The sequence below is a fragment of the Melospiza melodia genome, chromosome 4, assembly GCF_035770615.1.
Source record: "Melospiza melodia melodia isolate bMelMel2 chromosome 4, bMelMel2.pri, whole genome shotgun sequence".
In the NCBI taxonomy this organism is placed as follows: domain Eukaryota; kingdom Metazoa; phylum Chordata; class Aves; order Passeriformes; family Passerellidae; genus Melospiza; species Melospiza melodia.
The window spans coordinates 59,705,635-59,720,150 of NC_086197.1; the positions used below are offsets into that span (position 1 = coordinate 59,705,635).

The 14,516-nt window shown below is 42.9% G+C and overlaps 2 protein-coding genes across 6 annotated transcripts in view; one reads left to right on the plus strand and one right to left on the minus strand.

The window, feature by feature from the left end:
- The window catches only part of VEZT (vezatin, adherens junctions transmembrane protein), a 53,155-nt gene extending 41,424 nt beyond the window's left edge, over positions 1-11,731 (minus strand). For all 4 annotated transcript variants that reach the window (XM_063154868.1, XM_063154867.1, XM_063154871.1 and 1 more), the window contains exon 1: positions 11,638-11,731. In XM_063154868.1, the coding sequence (XP_063010938.1) occupies positions 11,638-11,673 (36 nt within the window). In that variant the 5' untranslated portion in view covers positions 11,674-11,731. The remainder of the gene's footprint in view (positions 1-11,637) is intronic.
- A 269-nt stretch (positions 11,732-12,000) lies between these two features.
- FGD6 (FYVE, RhoGEF and PH domain containing 6) overlaps positions 12,001-14,516 on the plus strand; it is a 72,945-nt gene continuing 70,429 nt past the window's right edge. For both annotated transcript variants that reach the window (XM_063154873.1, XM_063154874.1), the window contains exon 1: positions 12,001-12,146. In XM_063154873.1, coding sequence (XP_063010943.1) covers positions 12,134-12,146 — 13 coding nt within the window. In that variant the 5' untranslated portion in view covers positions 12,001-12,133. The remainder of the gene's footprint in view (positions 12,147-14,516) is intronic.

Consider the following 14,516-nt stretch of genomic DNA (forward strand, 5'->3'; position numbering starts at 1 on the left):
CATTAGTCTATGCTAACACAAACCCACACTATTTATTTATTTATTGTATTTCATTTCCTACTGGCCTGTCACTTGCAAAGCTGTGTGGTCTGTATAACTCATGGTTGCCTATAATCAAAGAGGAAAAAATGGAGGATGTCTCCACCAATCTAGACATAATATCTCCCATGACATGTAAGTAATGGCTAGAAAATCCATTAAAGCAATTTTTAAAAGTCAAAGGGTAGATTTTATGTGTGGACATTCATACAAAATTTCCAATATTATCAAGGAATCAGAAAATTATTAATTATGCTACTACACAATTGCAATGTGATACCATTAAAACTTACTATTTTGTATACTGTGTTTCAGCATAAAAGACAGAAGTACTACACTTAATGCTTACAAAGCATGTTTTGTCCTCACAAAGCTCTAAAAGCAATAATTAAATCTCATAATGTGTCTAATGTATCACTAATTATAGCTCTAAGATTTTAGCTTAGATCCTTACCCAAACCTCTCACTCCTAAAAGCTTTCTTTCCCATAAAAAAGATTGCAGACCTGCACATATTCTTGAACATGCACTTCTAAATGTGAGAGAAGTTCCTTGGTTTCAACTCATGCTGTTGTTCATCAGCACTGTCAGCTCAGCTGCTTTCACCTGCAAATATCATGATAATATGCAAAAAAATACACTTCTTGGTTGGGGAAAATAGGAGGCCTCTGCCTTGTTTCCTCCCAACTTTTTCTGCCCAGAATTCATACATTCGTTTTTACAACAGTCCAACATTAAAAAGGAAAAAAAAAACCAAAACCCCACAACACCTTCTACATTTCTGCATGTGATATAAATGCTACACTTTTATTTCAAGAAATTCAGGATATACCAGAAAGTTTATCCTTGCAAGCAGTAATAGGTGGTAATAATAAAAAAAATTAGATATGTGAAAAAGCTTTTACATTAGAATGTAAGGTAAAGGGACAGTAAGTTTGTTTCAGTGGATGGCACAAAGAGGGAATCTTAAATACAAAATCTCATCTTCCTATTAATACAGCATATTATTCTAGAGGAATCTATTCCATGTACTTTTGAATTTTTACTTTTAACCACTCTCAACTTAGATAATAAGTAGAATCATTAGTATTACTCCTGTTTGACAGTCAGGTTTGTTTGTTTATTTCTAGTTGTCTCTGGCAGAATGACATGGTAATGAATAATGTAAAAAGTAGAGAGGAAATTTAAAAAAATAATTAGCTTATTATTATGTTACCATCATTCTATCAGTTACTGATAGGAAATATTATCTAAATATTTCCTATCAATTGGTATCAATTTGGTACCTTATCTAAAGTAATTGATACCAAAACAAGGTTTTTCAGCAATATGCTGTATTTATTCCTAAAGTTTCCTCCAAGTTGCTGCTGCTTCTTATAAGTCACTTTCTGAGACACAGGAGACAGGGATTACATTTAGGGCCAGTGCATTTTTTAAAATTATGTTAATTGTCCAAAATGAGTGCTGGAAATGAAACAGTTCCAGAACAGACAGAAGACTAAAACCCATTCTTCTTTGATGTACTTTTTACAGATTATATATGAAAAAACTTGTTAACAAGTGAAGCAAGATAGTCAGAAACAGCTGATGTACTGAGTAGGAACATAGTTTCTGAAAGTTTGAAGAATCAGAGTTTTCTATGGACTCAGCAGACACCAACAAAAAAACCACTTATCTTTTTATGACTTTTCTAACTCAGTATACAGTAATACTTCAAAGTCATTCAATTGTAACCATTTACAGTACAGTATAGGTTTATCTAAGCTTCCATTAACAAAATCAAGAAAGAAAATCCTTTCCTCTTCATTCACAACTCCATGAGCATATTTATTTTACATCCATAGTGCTAAAAGTTATTTCACTCACAAACATATCTTTAATTACAATTCTCCTTTTTTCATTGCTGAAAGTGGCTGAGACTCATTTCTAAACCCAGGATATATTTTGCAGGATTAAAGAACAGTCCACTAAATTACTGTGGGTCTTTAACACTTCCCCAATGCTTATTTTAAGAGCACTGACCTGGGTTAGGAAAAAACATCATCTAAACTGAAGACTGCAATTGTGTCTGCAATTATAAGACAGTAAAAATTTTAAAAAAATCAAAATCAAGGCAAACACTAAAATATAATCAGACGTAACATTGCCTATTACTATGTGATGGAAACGCTGTATTAATAGAAAATTCCCTAGCCTCAGAAAACAGTTGCTTTTGATAGATAAATACTGAAATACTTACATCTATTACAGCCTTGCAAGCACAGATACCACACTTTAATATTTGAGGCATTTTGAGAAAAACTTTGCATGCACATATCAGAGACTAAGACACTGTTAGCTTTTATAGCCTTGTTACAGTAGCAGCTGAAAATCAAAGCCACACCCAATTATTTTTGCTGATGCATCATGAAGTAAATGACTCAGGATTTCTCCAATAAAGACAGGGGCTTCCCTCACCCCTGTTCTTTACTACAACACAATTTGCCACTTAGTAGCTAATTAAACAGATTAACCTTATAAGTAGCATTTAATGACATTGGACAAAGGCTTAAAGCTCCTTTTAAAATACAGATGTTGTTCAAAGCTGAGGTTTCCAGTATGTCAAAAACACTGTGGGAGCTTAAGCCACCTCCAAAACAACTACAATTATGAATTATCAGTTTAAAACCCCAAAAGATTAAACATTTCTACCAGAATGACAGCAAAGGCTAAGGTATGCAGAACAGGTGGCTAAACTCAGAACAAATTACCAGTATTGAAATCTTCCCCTCTCTGCAAAGAGATGTGAAAAAGTTGAGCTAACACTCACAGACAGCGCGATCTTCGTCTCCTGGAAGAGCGTGTTCCATTTTTCTCTTTGGTACTGCTCCCAGGCACCTGACAGAATGTCGCCCACCTCCCCGTTTCTCTCTGCTTGTCCCTCCAGGATGACCCAAGATGAGGATGTGAAGAAGCTGTCACTGTAACTGCACCTGTGGCCCTGCACAGAGGCATTTTCCTCCCAGCATCAGCGGATGCAGTTTGAAACTTCCCAGGATCATGCGATTTCTCCTGACTGATGTGGCTTTCTAATTGGGAGGAGGGAGACGAAGATGACAGATTGCTAAAGGCTTTTAAAAAGATGCTGCTTGAAAGAATTATTGCACATTGATCTCATATTCAGCCATTAATAAGACTTTCCAAGCAATGGTGTTTAAAAGCCTTGGTCATATTCTCCTGGCTGGTAACCACCTCCTCCTGTTCTCCTGAGTGCCGGCTGACAAAGAGCCAGGTGCTGCTGACACGGCTGCTATTAGACAGTGACTTCAAGGCAGCCAGAGAGTCATTTAGATTTCTTATTCTGCTTTTACTGCCACAGCAGCACAGACCTTGGCTTCTCCAGCACTACTGTATCATCTGCTTTACAAGTAGGCTCTGAGAACTACTTTAAAGCCATTAATCTGTTACTGTTCCCAGATATTTTTTGATGCACAATATTTTGGCCAGTGGCAGGACTCGGCATGGGGGGGTGGCATGGGGCTGGGTCAGGGGAAGTTTGGGTTGGGTATCAGGAGAGAAGTTTTCACCTTAGGGGTGGCTGAGTACTGGAGCAGGCTCCTCAGGAAGGGGGCCATGGCATTAGACCTGTCTGAGTTCAGGAAGCATTTGGAAAATACTCTCAGGACTGTGATGTGGTTATTGGGGTGTCCCGCATGGGGCCTGGAGTTGGGCTCGATGGCTCAGTTGGGTCCCTTCCAACTCAGCATATTCTGGGATTCCATTGTATGTACCTATTTTGCATGAACCCGTGTCCTCAAGAGTTTGCGAAGTTTTACAGCCTGTGTATATTTCTGTATCACTGTATCTCTGACATGACATCTCTTTCCTTTGCATTGTACAGCAGGTGGCTGCACATTACTGCCATCGTGGAAAAGCATTAGAAAAAAACATTACATACTAGACAAAGCACTGAAATTCACTGCGAGCTCTGCACTGTTTACCCATCAAAAGTGGACCTGCAAATGCAGGTGAAAAGCTGAGCAGGTCCTTTCTAACAGAGATGAAAAATACTGGAAAAACTGCAAGTAAAAGTGGTAAACATTACTTTCCCTGAAGGACAAGATAAGAAGCCAGCCGGCTCTGCACCTGGAGTTTTGGGTGAGAAGTCACTCATCAGACTAAGCTGATGATACAGCAAGGCTGCTTTGCTTTATACCAGTCACTAACTCACAGATTTACTCCTTCATTTATATTCAAAACTCAATGAAACTAATGCATCCAACTGATAAACTAGTGAAATATTTCTGATACATTTTTGAAATCTCTTTAAAACATTAGCTTCAAATAATCAACTTATCTACCACAGATCATGTTAATTCTTACTCCTAACGACACACAGTAAAACATCTTTACTGAAGAGAAGGGCAATCAAGAAAAAAAAGGCAGTCACATTATGAAGATTAAAAGAAAACTATACTGAGCAATTCTTTCTATTCCAGTGTCTCAAGAAAGCTGATTCATGACTTGAAGTTGTAAGAGGAGTACTGCAGTATTAACCCTCTGTACATGACTCCAGAGCAACAAATACAGAGGAGGATTAAAAAGCAGACCTCAAAATTTACTCTGAATCATTGTGTACATTCATCTTAAAATTTTCTGTTAAAAATAGTAATGGCAATATAGATTTACACACTCTATGGTCCATATAATACTTTAATCTATTTCTTCTGATATCCAGAAATGCTTGATGAGTTGACTTGGCCTCTGCAACAACCAGACTGTTCTTCACATAGTTTTAAGCTTGCACTTTATTTTCTCTGTGGTATCACCTGCCCCCAGTCATGTGATAAAAAGGAGCACAGTCTGTCCTCCCCTTCAACTGAGCAAACTGCTGAGAAGCAAAATATGTGAAACAGTCCATCCATCACCAGCCCCAGTGCCTGTACAGCACACTGCAATCCTCAGCAGAGCCATCTCCCCAGGCTGCATTCACATGGTCAATTGAACCTGCCATTACCCGTGGGTGCAGCTGAAAGCTGCAGTACCACTTTAGAACACTGATGTTCTAATTTATGCAGCTGAGTAGTGAGATGGAGCAAGGAAACAATCTGATAGGAAAAAAACTAGGATGCTTTTTTTCCTTAGCCTGATTAGTTTGTCTCATCAGTCTCCTGAGCCCATGTGCAGCATCACCCACAAATCCAGGTGCCTGCAGAAAGAAGAGGATATGAATAAATTGCAAAAGAGGAGTGAAGCCCAAACACTTCTTCTACCAACAGCCCACACTTCCAAGCAGACAAAGCAGAGTCCCAGAACCAGCTCATTAGAATGACAAGTGAACTGTGACTTTGACAGAGCCGTGGATTTAGAACTGGCTTTATTGTATGCATACGTAAAAAACAAGAGTACTACATCTTTAGTTCACCCAATATTCAGTGAGAAAAATCCTACTAACAGAGCATTACTATCAGTACCGTTGAAGGTATGTGAATGCTGGTTTTCAGATGCATTTCTGATAGATTTCCGACAGTTACATACCGGAGCCTTAGGCAGAGGCCTGTTGGTTAGGGCATACAGCTGTTAACTATAGTATCATGGGATCAAAGCCCATCTGCCTAGTGAATTGGAAGGTCCTAGCTTAATTGAAGCACCTGAGTTGCATTTAGGGGATGCAGGGTAATGGCCTGTGGACTTTAGCAGGAACTAAGAGGGTTTAACTCTTGTTTGAGGCTTTGAAGGTCTTGGGTTTAGGTAATCCTAAATTTCTTAGATGATGGTGAGGATTATGGGGGAGATAGGAAGGAGGCTTCTTTTTCCTAATGTGTGCTTGAGATGTTATTTTTTTAGAATACAGCATTATAAGTCTGATGCTTGACAAAAAAAATTATTTTGCAAGTCCTAAAGTTTTCAGCTTTTTGAATGAAAATAACTTAAAAGTCTCATCACAACAAGAAGTTTCTTGTAGGGGGATAGAATATAAGAAAATAAAGATAGTGTAGAAAGTAATCTTACCCCTAAGGAGTTGCAGCTGGGCCAATTATCAAAGATTAGGAACAGGCCTGACTTTAACAGGCCACAGCTGTAACCAATGAGAAGAAGAGTGCTATAAAAGAGTGGGTTGGTTGACTGAGAATGGAATTGAGTCAGTTTGCTACTTTGTGGGGAAGAGTTAGTGCTTGGAGGAGCTTCCTGTGAGAAAACACCAAGAAGGTATGAAGCTTTTGCAATAAGGAGAGAACAGTATGGAACCCCTGCAATAAGATGACAACAGTTTCTGAGGTTAGATTCCTTGTTTTTTAAACAAAATTACTTTAGAACAGTTTATTTAAGTGAAAAAAAAAATTGTGAAAACACGTGATTGAGTGTTTTGATAAAAGCTCAACCTTTTAAACATATGGTTTACAAGGGTTCAGATAAGGACTTGAACGTTTAGTGATGTACCAATACTCTAAGAAACACCATATTTTAGACATGTTTTACTATTGTAGGCATGTAGGGAATGTATTAGCTAAAGGCTGTTCTGTATGCAGTATATCATGCTGGGAAATGGTGGTGCTTCTCCCTAGCATCTCTTTCCAATCTTACAGAAATCTGTGGATCAGAACGTTACATGCAGGCAGCACCTTGGTTTGATGCCTAAATAAGTAGTGATGTATAAGGTATTGTTCAGTCTGGGACTTCTACTGGGCCAAACAACCCCAAATTTAAAAGTCTGGAGTTATAGTAATGATAAGATCCTCTGGATCTAGAATAAAACATTAGATTCCACAGTGATACAACCATGATGACACACAGCCTGCTATTCTTTAACATGCAATTTCTACTAGTACTAAAATAGCTAATGAATAGCAATATTAAGTAAATAATATGGGCAGAATTGGTTGTGGGAATGGCACAAGACGCACGAATGAATTAAAACAATGTCTCAAGTGAGAAAATATTTTTTTCCTAATTAAAAAATTTAAAAACGGAGATTTTATGCTAATGAAATTCAGTATTGCACATGTACATGTACATAATTCTGACATAAAAGCTTGTATTTCAAACATTACATATGCAAAAGCCCTTAAAAATCCAAGGTGGTGTCAGTTTGTTATTGTGCGTGCCAAAATCATATATTTGTGCAGCCTGAGTAACTTTCTTCTAAATACACAGAATTAAATCAGAAAATAAAGTCACCTACAACCCCTCTACCAGAACTGCTCTGACACAGCAAGGATCCCTTTCTGGGAATTCAAGAGTAGTCTGGGTGAAACTGAGGAAGGAGCTGGGACTGGTGAGCCTGGAGAAACCTCAGGGTGGGTCTCATATCTGAAGAAAGAGTGCAAAGAGGAGAGAAATGGGCACTGTTCAGTGGTGCCTAGTACCAGGACTACAGGCAATGGGCACAAACTGAAACACATGAGGTTCCCTTTGAACATCAAGACTTTTTTTGGTGTGAGAGTGACTGAGTATTGGCACTGGTTGCCCAGAGAGATTGTGAGATCTTTCTCTATCTGTGAAGATGCCCATCTGACCATGGTCCTGGGCTACTGATTCTACATGACCCTACTTGAGCAAGGTAGACCAGATGATCTCCAGAGGTCCCTTTCAATCTCAAGCATTCTGTGCTTCTGTGAGCACAGCTTGAATTTGTCCAAAGGTCAAAAAAAAAACAACCAAACAAGCTTGCACTCATTAAAATATACAACAAATTGCACAGCTGAAAACAGGAATTGGAAGCTGAAAATGCAGTATTTGGATCACCTTCATCCCAGTGTTCTGAAAGAATGGGCACAGGAGATAAAAGATGCAGCAGAAAGTAGTTTTAATAATCTATAAACTCAAAAGCAGAAAAAATTCCAAGCATAGTGCCTATATTTAAAAGGAGAAAAAGCAATCAAGAATATGCAAGGTCTATGAATTTGATCAAAAGCCAGCATGCTACTGAGAATAATTATTCTCTCTTGCAAAAGAAGAAAACAAATGATCATCAAAGAAGATATCACACTGGTTCACCAGAGGTAGATTGTACCCAACTCACTTGACATCTTTCTTCGATAAGACAGCTAATTTTTAGATAAAGGAAATGCAGGAAGTTATGTCAACTTTTTATGCCATTCTGTATGGTTATGGACTTTTGATACTGTGCCATATCAGTTAGATAAAAAAGATGGGAAAGGAACCAAGTATGTTGATGGCAGAGATAACAGTGGTCTACACTGAATGGAAAGCCATTGGATCAAAAGGTTACTAATGGAGTTCATGAGGAATGAGTCTTTGACCAAAAAGCTTTTGCATTTTTAAAAGCTTTGATATTTGCCATAATAAAACTTATATCAAAAACCTTCCTAATGACATTTTCTGATAAGACCAAGGAGCATCATATATGCAGAAAAGGATTGAAACATAATAGAAAAAGAACAGGAAGGCCTTAAGGGGGGTATTGATAATGGCATGCAATTTAACAACAGACAACAGCAAGACCTCACACAGAGGTGTAAGGTCTCCAATTATGTGGAAGCTATTTATAAAATCAAGGACACATATGAGCAGTTACCCTATCATATTATATGAATTAAACTCCACTCTCAGAAACCAGCACCAGGACAAGAGGGCACAGCCTCAGGCTGCACCAGGGGAGGTTCAGGTTGGACACCAGGAGAAATTCCTTAACAGAAAGAGGACTTAAGCACTACTGCCCAGGTAGGTGGTGGAGTGACTATCCATGGAGGTGTTCCAGAAACAAACTGGCCCATGGTCCTAGCTGATAAGGTGGTGATCAGTCAAAGTTTGGACTGGATCTCAGAGGTCTTTTCCAACCTAAATGTTTCTGTGATTCTGTAAATTTGAGAGACAGATAAGAACTATATAAGATAACGGAAAATATTAGCTGATGTGCAAGTAGGTATGAAGTGGCCATTTCCAGTCAGAAATTAGGTGGCAGTTATAAATCATCAAAGTCCTGACACAGTCCCTCCACTGGCATAATGATGAAGAAATTTAGCTAGTTTGAATGAGAAGCTTCTTTAATTTATACATTAAAAAAAAAATAAAACAAGAAGGAGATCACATTGTCCACACAACAATAAAAAACCTAACACAATTCCAGTCTCATACAAATACACAAAATGCTGAAAATTTGCAGAGGATTCCAAGATACACTGTAACTGCAGCATGGTGGTCTTCCAGGTTTTGTATAAATACTCATCTTAAGCAACTTAACATCAATTTGTAATCTCATGATCTCCCTTAAAAAATTCAGGCAGATATTAATAAAGAACATAATTTATTGTTCCTCCATTTTTTAGTACAATCTGCTCTACGCTGCCACAATTTTTAATTTGTCGTGCTGCTGGGTAGACAAGCTCAGGCCCAACATATCAGCAGCACCTCTGTGTTTCTTGAGTTCTGCTCCTCCCCACTGTGTTTGCAGTATTTTAATTAGAAGAGAAACTGCTTGTAACAAATGCAACAACTGAAGTGCTGGGACTATTGAGTCAGTGAATAAAAATTGCTGGCTGCTGCAGGAATTAATTTATAAATTGGATAGAATATGGCAGCATTTAGTGGACAGAGTAACTGCCCATCATTCGCTATTGTTCAATCATGATGATCTGCAGTGGCATTTGAACTTGATGGAAAAAACTACTCTCCAGAGCAGGATTGAGGTGTTTGTGCTTCTTTGCCTTCAAACATAAATTAATGTAAAAGATAGTGAGAGACTTGGATAGTGAGAGAAATTATTGGTCCTTGGAAGCTCAGAAATATTTATCAGCAGGCTATCATCTGTTTGATGCTGCAAAATTTTTAATGTGGCAACCTGTTACTGATGTCTTCAGGGCCAGCTGGACAGAGCTATGACCCAAAAAAACATGCAAAAAATAACCTGGAACACATGAAGTATATCTCATTTGCTTCCATTCTTTTGGGTATGAGGCACACGAAAGACACTTTTTTCCTGATTACACATTTGTTAGCACACCACCACCCCTTATAACATTCATTGGTATCTTGCTGAAGGGAGCTCCAAGTGCACAGAGAAAGCAGCTGTTCACAGCAACTGAGGGCTAAAAGCTTCTTGCAACAGTGATTGCTGAAGAACATGGGAAGTGACCTACTGAGGGGCAGAAAAAAAATGCAGTTGCTTACCAAAAATGGCAAATAATTAAGGGGGAGAGTTTGAGACTCAAGAAAACAAAAATTAAAAATACGAGTATGTTGTAGCATTAACTACCCCAATACTTTTTGGCTCCTTGCCAATTCCTATCTCTGGCTCATGTGTGAAGTATGCTCATAATTCTCTGTGGAGGCTTCATTTTAGAATAGCATGAACCCTGCTGAGTACTCCTGAAGATAATTTTGGTGTGTATTTCACAGTACCCATTTTTATGAGTTGGCAGCCCACCCAGTTTTGTAGTCCAGCCAATCAACCAACCCAAACAGCCTGTACTTGTCCTACTGTTGCTTTTCTGATTTTATTACGATGTACCACGATTACTCTCTATGCAGCAGAAATTTTTCAATCAAAATGGTAGGTGCTGCCTGAACTGAAAAACTGTGAAACTGTAAAACAAGTACCACTTTTACTGAAGATAGAAATGCAGAGGGCAAGCATTATACTTGTGAAATAAATTCTCACCCCAGATTAATAGTATGAAAGGAAGCAAATTAATGTATCAGCAACATAAACAATAAATCTTATTGTTAGGATCCGAGGTTGGTTGTGGATGAACACAAAACTTTGTGGCATGGACCAAAGACTAAAGACATACTGCTTACACAGCTGAGAAAAAAAATAATTGTTTATGTAAGGAGTGTTTTTCATCCTGGTTGAAGGAGAAGCCTTATTGCTATTATAGTAATTACTAATTTTATAACAGCTTTTCTTTATAACCACTTTGTTCACCTGCAACACCAGGTGCGCCCTCCATTAAGATACAATTACACTCACCCGCTGCAAACAGACTGGATTTTGTTACCGAACCTCAACAGCTGATATATTTAGCCACTATTATTTCAACAAGGCCAAGATCATATTGTAGCTCTAACAAGACGTGATATAGCTAGACACGGTTTATGCAAAGCCAGTAATAACAAACACCACACAGATAAAGCGGTTCCAGTGCTCGCTGCACAGTTGCGTGCAGAAAGACACCTTTTACGCGAGTGACCCCGACTGAAGCAGAAATTTTTATCTGTTCGCTCGCTGTGCGCTGACCCCGCAGTTCAGCCCGGCGGTGCTCACGGGCGGCTCTCGGGGACCCGCCGCCGCCACGGGCCCCGCGACACCTCCCACCGCGGCCGCCCGACAGCGGGGCCGGCCGGCGCGGCACCGCCGCACAAAGGATCGCCCGGCCCCGCCGAGCCGTCCCGCCCTCGGCCTGCGCGCAGGGCGCGGCGCTGGCCCCGGGCTGCTCCGGGCCGCGGGACACGCCGAGCACCGCCCCGACCCGCCGCTCTCGCCGGTCCCGCCCGACGCTGCCCGCCCGCGGCGGGCGCTGCCCTGGGCCGGGCCCCGCGCCCGCCTGGCGCCCCGCGCCCCCCCGGCCCGCCCGGTGCACGCCGCCCCCGGGGGCCGCGGCGCAACGAGGGGCGAAGGCACCCGGGCCCAGTCCGCGCCGGGTCGCCCCGCGCCCACCTCAAACACCACTTCTTCGTCGAACTCCGGTGTCATCCTTGCCCGCCATGCCACCCCCTCCTCGCGGGCACGCTGGGAAACCGAGTCCGCCGTGCCGCCGGCCGCCTAGCCCCGCCCCGCCCGCCGGGCGCGGCCTGGCGGCGGGGAGAACTACAGCTCCCAGAAAGCATAGCGAGCGCCCGCTTTCGGGCGCCATGTGGGCGGGGCGGACGGGGCAGGGGCGGGGCGGGGGAGGGGGCAGCGGGGGCGGGGCGGGGCCAAGGCCCGGCAGGGGCGGCCAGTAGGGGGCGCCGGCGGGCGGCGTCTGAGGGTGCTCCGTGTGCCGCGGCCGCGGGGTGGGATGCGGCGGTGGCGGGCGGGGGGAGCTGCTCCTGCTCCGGCTGCTCCTCCGGCTGGGTGGCGGCGCGGGGGAACAATGGGCTCCTTCTCCTCGGCCCTCAGAGGGGCCGGGGCGTAAGGGACGAGGGGAAGCGCGGCTCCGCGCCTGGGGAGCACCATGAGCTCCGCCGGTGAGTGCCCGGGGAAACTTTGGGGAGCGGCGGTTTCCGCCCAGCCGGCGGCCGGCGGGGAGTCCGCGTGCCCCCGCGGCCGGACAGCGTCGCCTCGCTCGCCCCGCGGCGGCGGGGACGCGGGCATGAGGGGCTCTTGCTGCCAGACTGCAGCCGGAGCCGCCGGTGTGCTCCCTGTCCCGGCTGCGCCCTCGGCTCGCTCCGGGGGCAGCGCCGGGAGGCGGGCGGGGAGCGGTCGGAGCGGTGAGGGGCGCACCCGGCTCGGGGCACAGCCCTTCCCGGGGTCCGCTGCGGGCTCCCCGCACCCCTCGGCACGTTTGGCCGCGGGGCCGTGCGGGCACGTCCTGCCCGGGGCTGGGGCTGCCCGGGCTGAGCCGGGCTCTCCGCTCTCCGCCCGCGTGTCCGAGCGGGTCCCTGCGCCCGGGCTGAGCTCGCGGCCGGGGAAAGCTGCTGGGGGCCGGGCTGTGCCGGGAGAGCCAGCGGCGCGGGTGCGGCTGTCGCTCCGTGTGACTCCGCGGGGCTGCGGGAGTTTGTCAGCTGCGGCTTTGCTGGGGATGTACCTGCCTTGGCCGGGACCTTGCTCGCAGGAGCCCCGCGGGGTGCTGGAAAGCGTTCGCTGCTGGCCTTTCCAGCTGCGGCTTGGAACTGACCTACTTCAGTGCTTTCCTTACCTTTCCTCCCCCGTTTCTTGACCGCTGCCAATTTACTGACTAAAAGAGCTCCAAGGCAAATTCTTGGTTCAGAACAAGAGCACCCCGTGTTTAAGGGAATTGCTCCTATTTATATTTGCTTGCACGGTGGTGTGCTAACTTAGCGCTTTTGTTCAGGCATCTGCTAGATTAGTAGATGCCTTTCTTATCTGCCTAACAGGAGTCATTTCTGCATTGAAAACATGTCGTGTAAATTATGATGTCTTGGATGGAAACATAGCTAATTGTAGGGTTAAACGGGAAGCAGCAAAGTGCTTCCTGTAAGGATTGGGGTGGTGGTGGGTGTTCTAAAGAAAAAGCAATACACAGTTATCAAGCAAAAATATCTACCTAATTCTCAGTGTTTGCCTCTCAAGTACGTCAACTTGTTACTGACTCCAGCGTTAATTAAGTTCTCTGAGCTCTCACAGCTAATCAGAATTTACTGCAAAATGAAAAGCAATTTAACGCATCTTTCTGCTTCGTTTAAAGCATTTCCATTTTTAATACGTTTGACAGAAGTGATTTTGTTTAGATTTTGAAAAGCATGTAATAAAGCAGGTTATCTCTGCTTAACCAGCTGCATTGTATGTTCCCGTTTTTAGTAGTGCTGCTGATTGTGCAGTTCATGCTGATCTTTTAAGAGTTAAACAGCTGTGCACATAAGTGTTAGGGGGTGCTCAAGAGCTGGGCTGTTAAAATTTGATACGTACTGAGTTTCAGAAAGTTGGGTAGTTTTCAGTACTTAACAGTGATTTCATGACTTTTAGATCTTAGATGGTGTGACTAAATCGGTTTTAAGTGTACATTGTGGTGGTATTTGTGGGGAAGGTGAGGACAAAGGGGTTCTGGTGAACAAAGTAAGCAAAAGAGAAAAAGGGATACTGAGGAATATGAGAAAGTGGGACAGTTTCATGACAAATCTAAATTTTAGCAAGTTTTTCAAGACGAAGGCATAAAGAGTATTGGGGCATAAAGAGGGAAGATGAGGGGTATTTGAGAGGGGGTGAAGAGTATTTTGTGTGTGATGTATTATGTGAAGATAAAATACATGGGGAACAGGTGAAACAAGATTAGAGATTCATCATCCTGCTGACAGCATCATGACAGCCTTTGACATTTCAGTTAAGGAGTTCCTAGGCAGGGTATGAAAAGGGTGAAGACTTCCAGAAGGCAGTTCTGAAGGTTTAATATCCCTCTCAGAACTTAGTGCCTGTAATATGCAGGCATTCTTTATAAAGCTACTGTTCATTAAAAACATAAAAACCTAACAACTGCTGTATTTGAATTTCAGTCTTGTGATCTATAGAATCTATTTCCTACATTGAAATTATTTAATTGTGAATTCAGTTCTTACTCAGCCAGTTTTCTGACAACTGGTTGGTAATACAGCATTTCTGTAAAAATGTTGTTGTCCGTGAAGGCTTCAGGTGAAACTTGAAATACTAGAAATCTTTCCTTCAGTTTGACTTGAGGGACCTAAGTGCCTCTCTTGGGTCTTCTTTTAATGTATCTTTAGGACAAAGCAACATGGCACACCATCATCTGTATTGCTTTAATTTTTTTTTTTAAGTATCATTTGCAGGTGTATGCTTGATATGCAGGGCTTTCTCTAAGGGAGATACTGTGCTATTTGAGGGACTATGGTATGGGGAGAAAACCCAAACACAGCTTCTCCCCA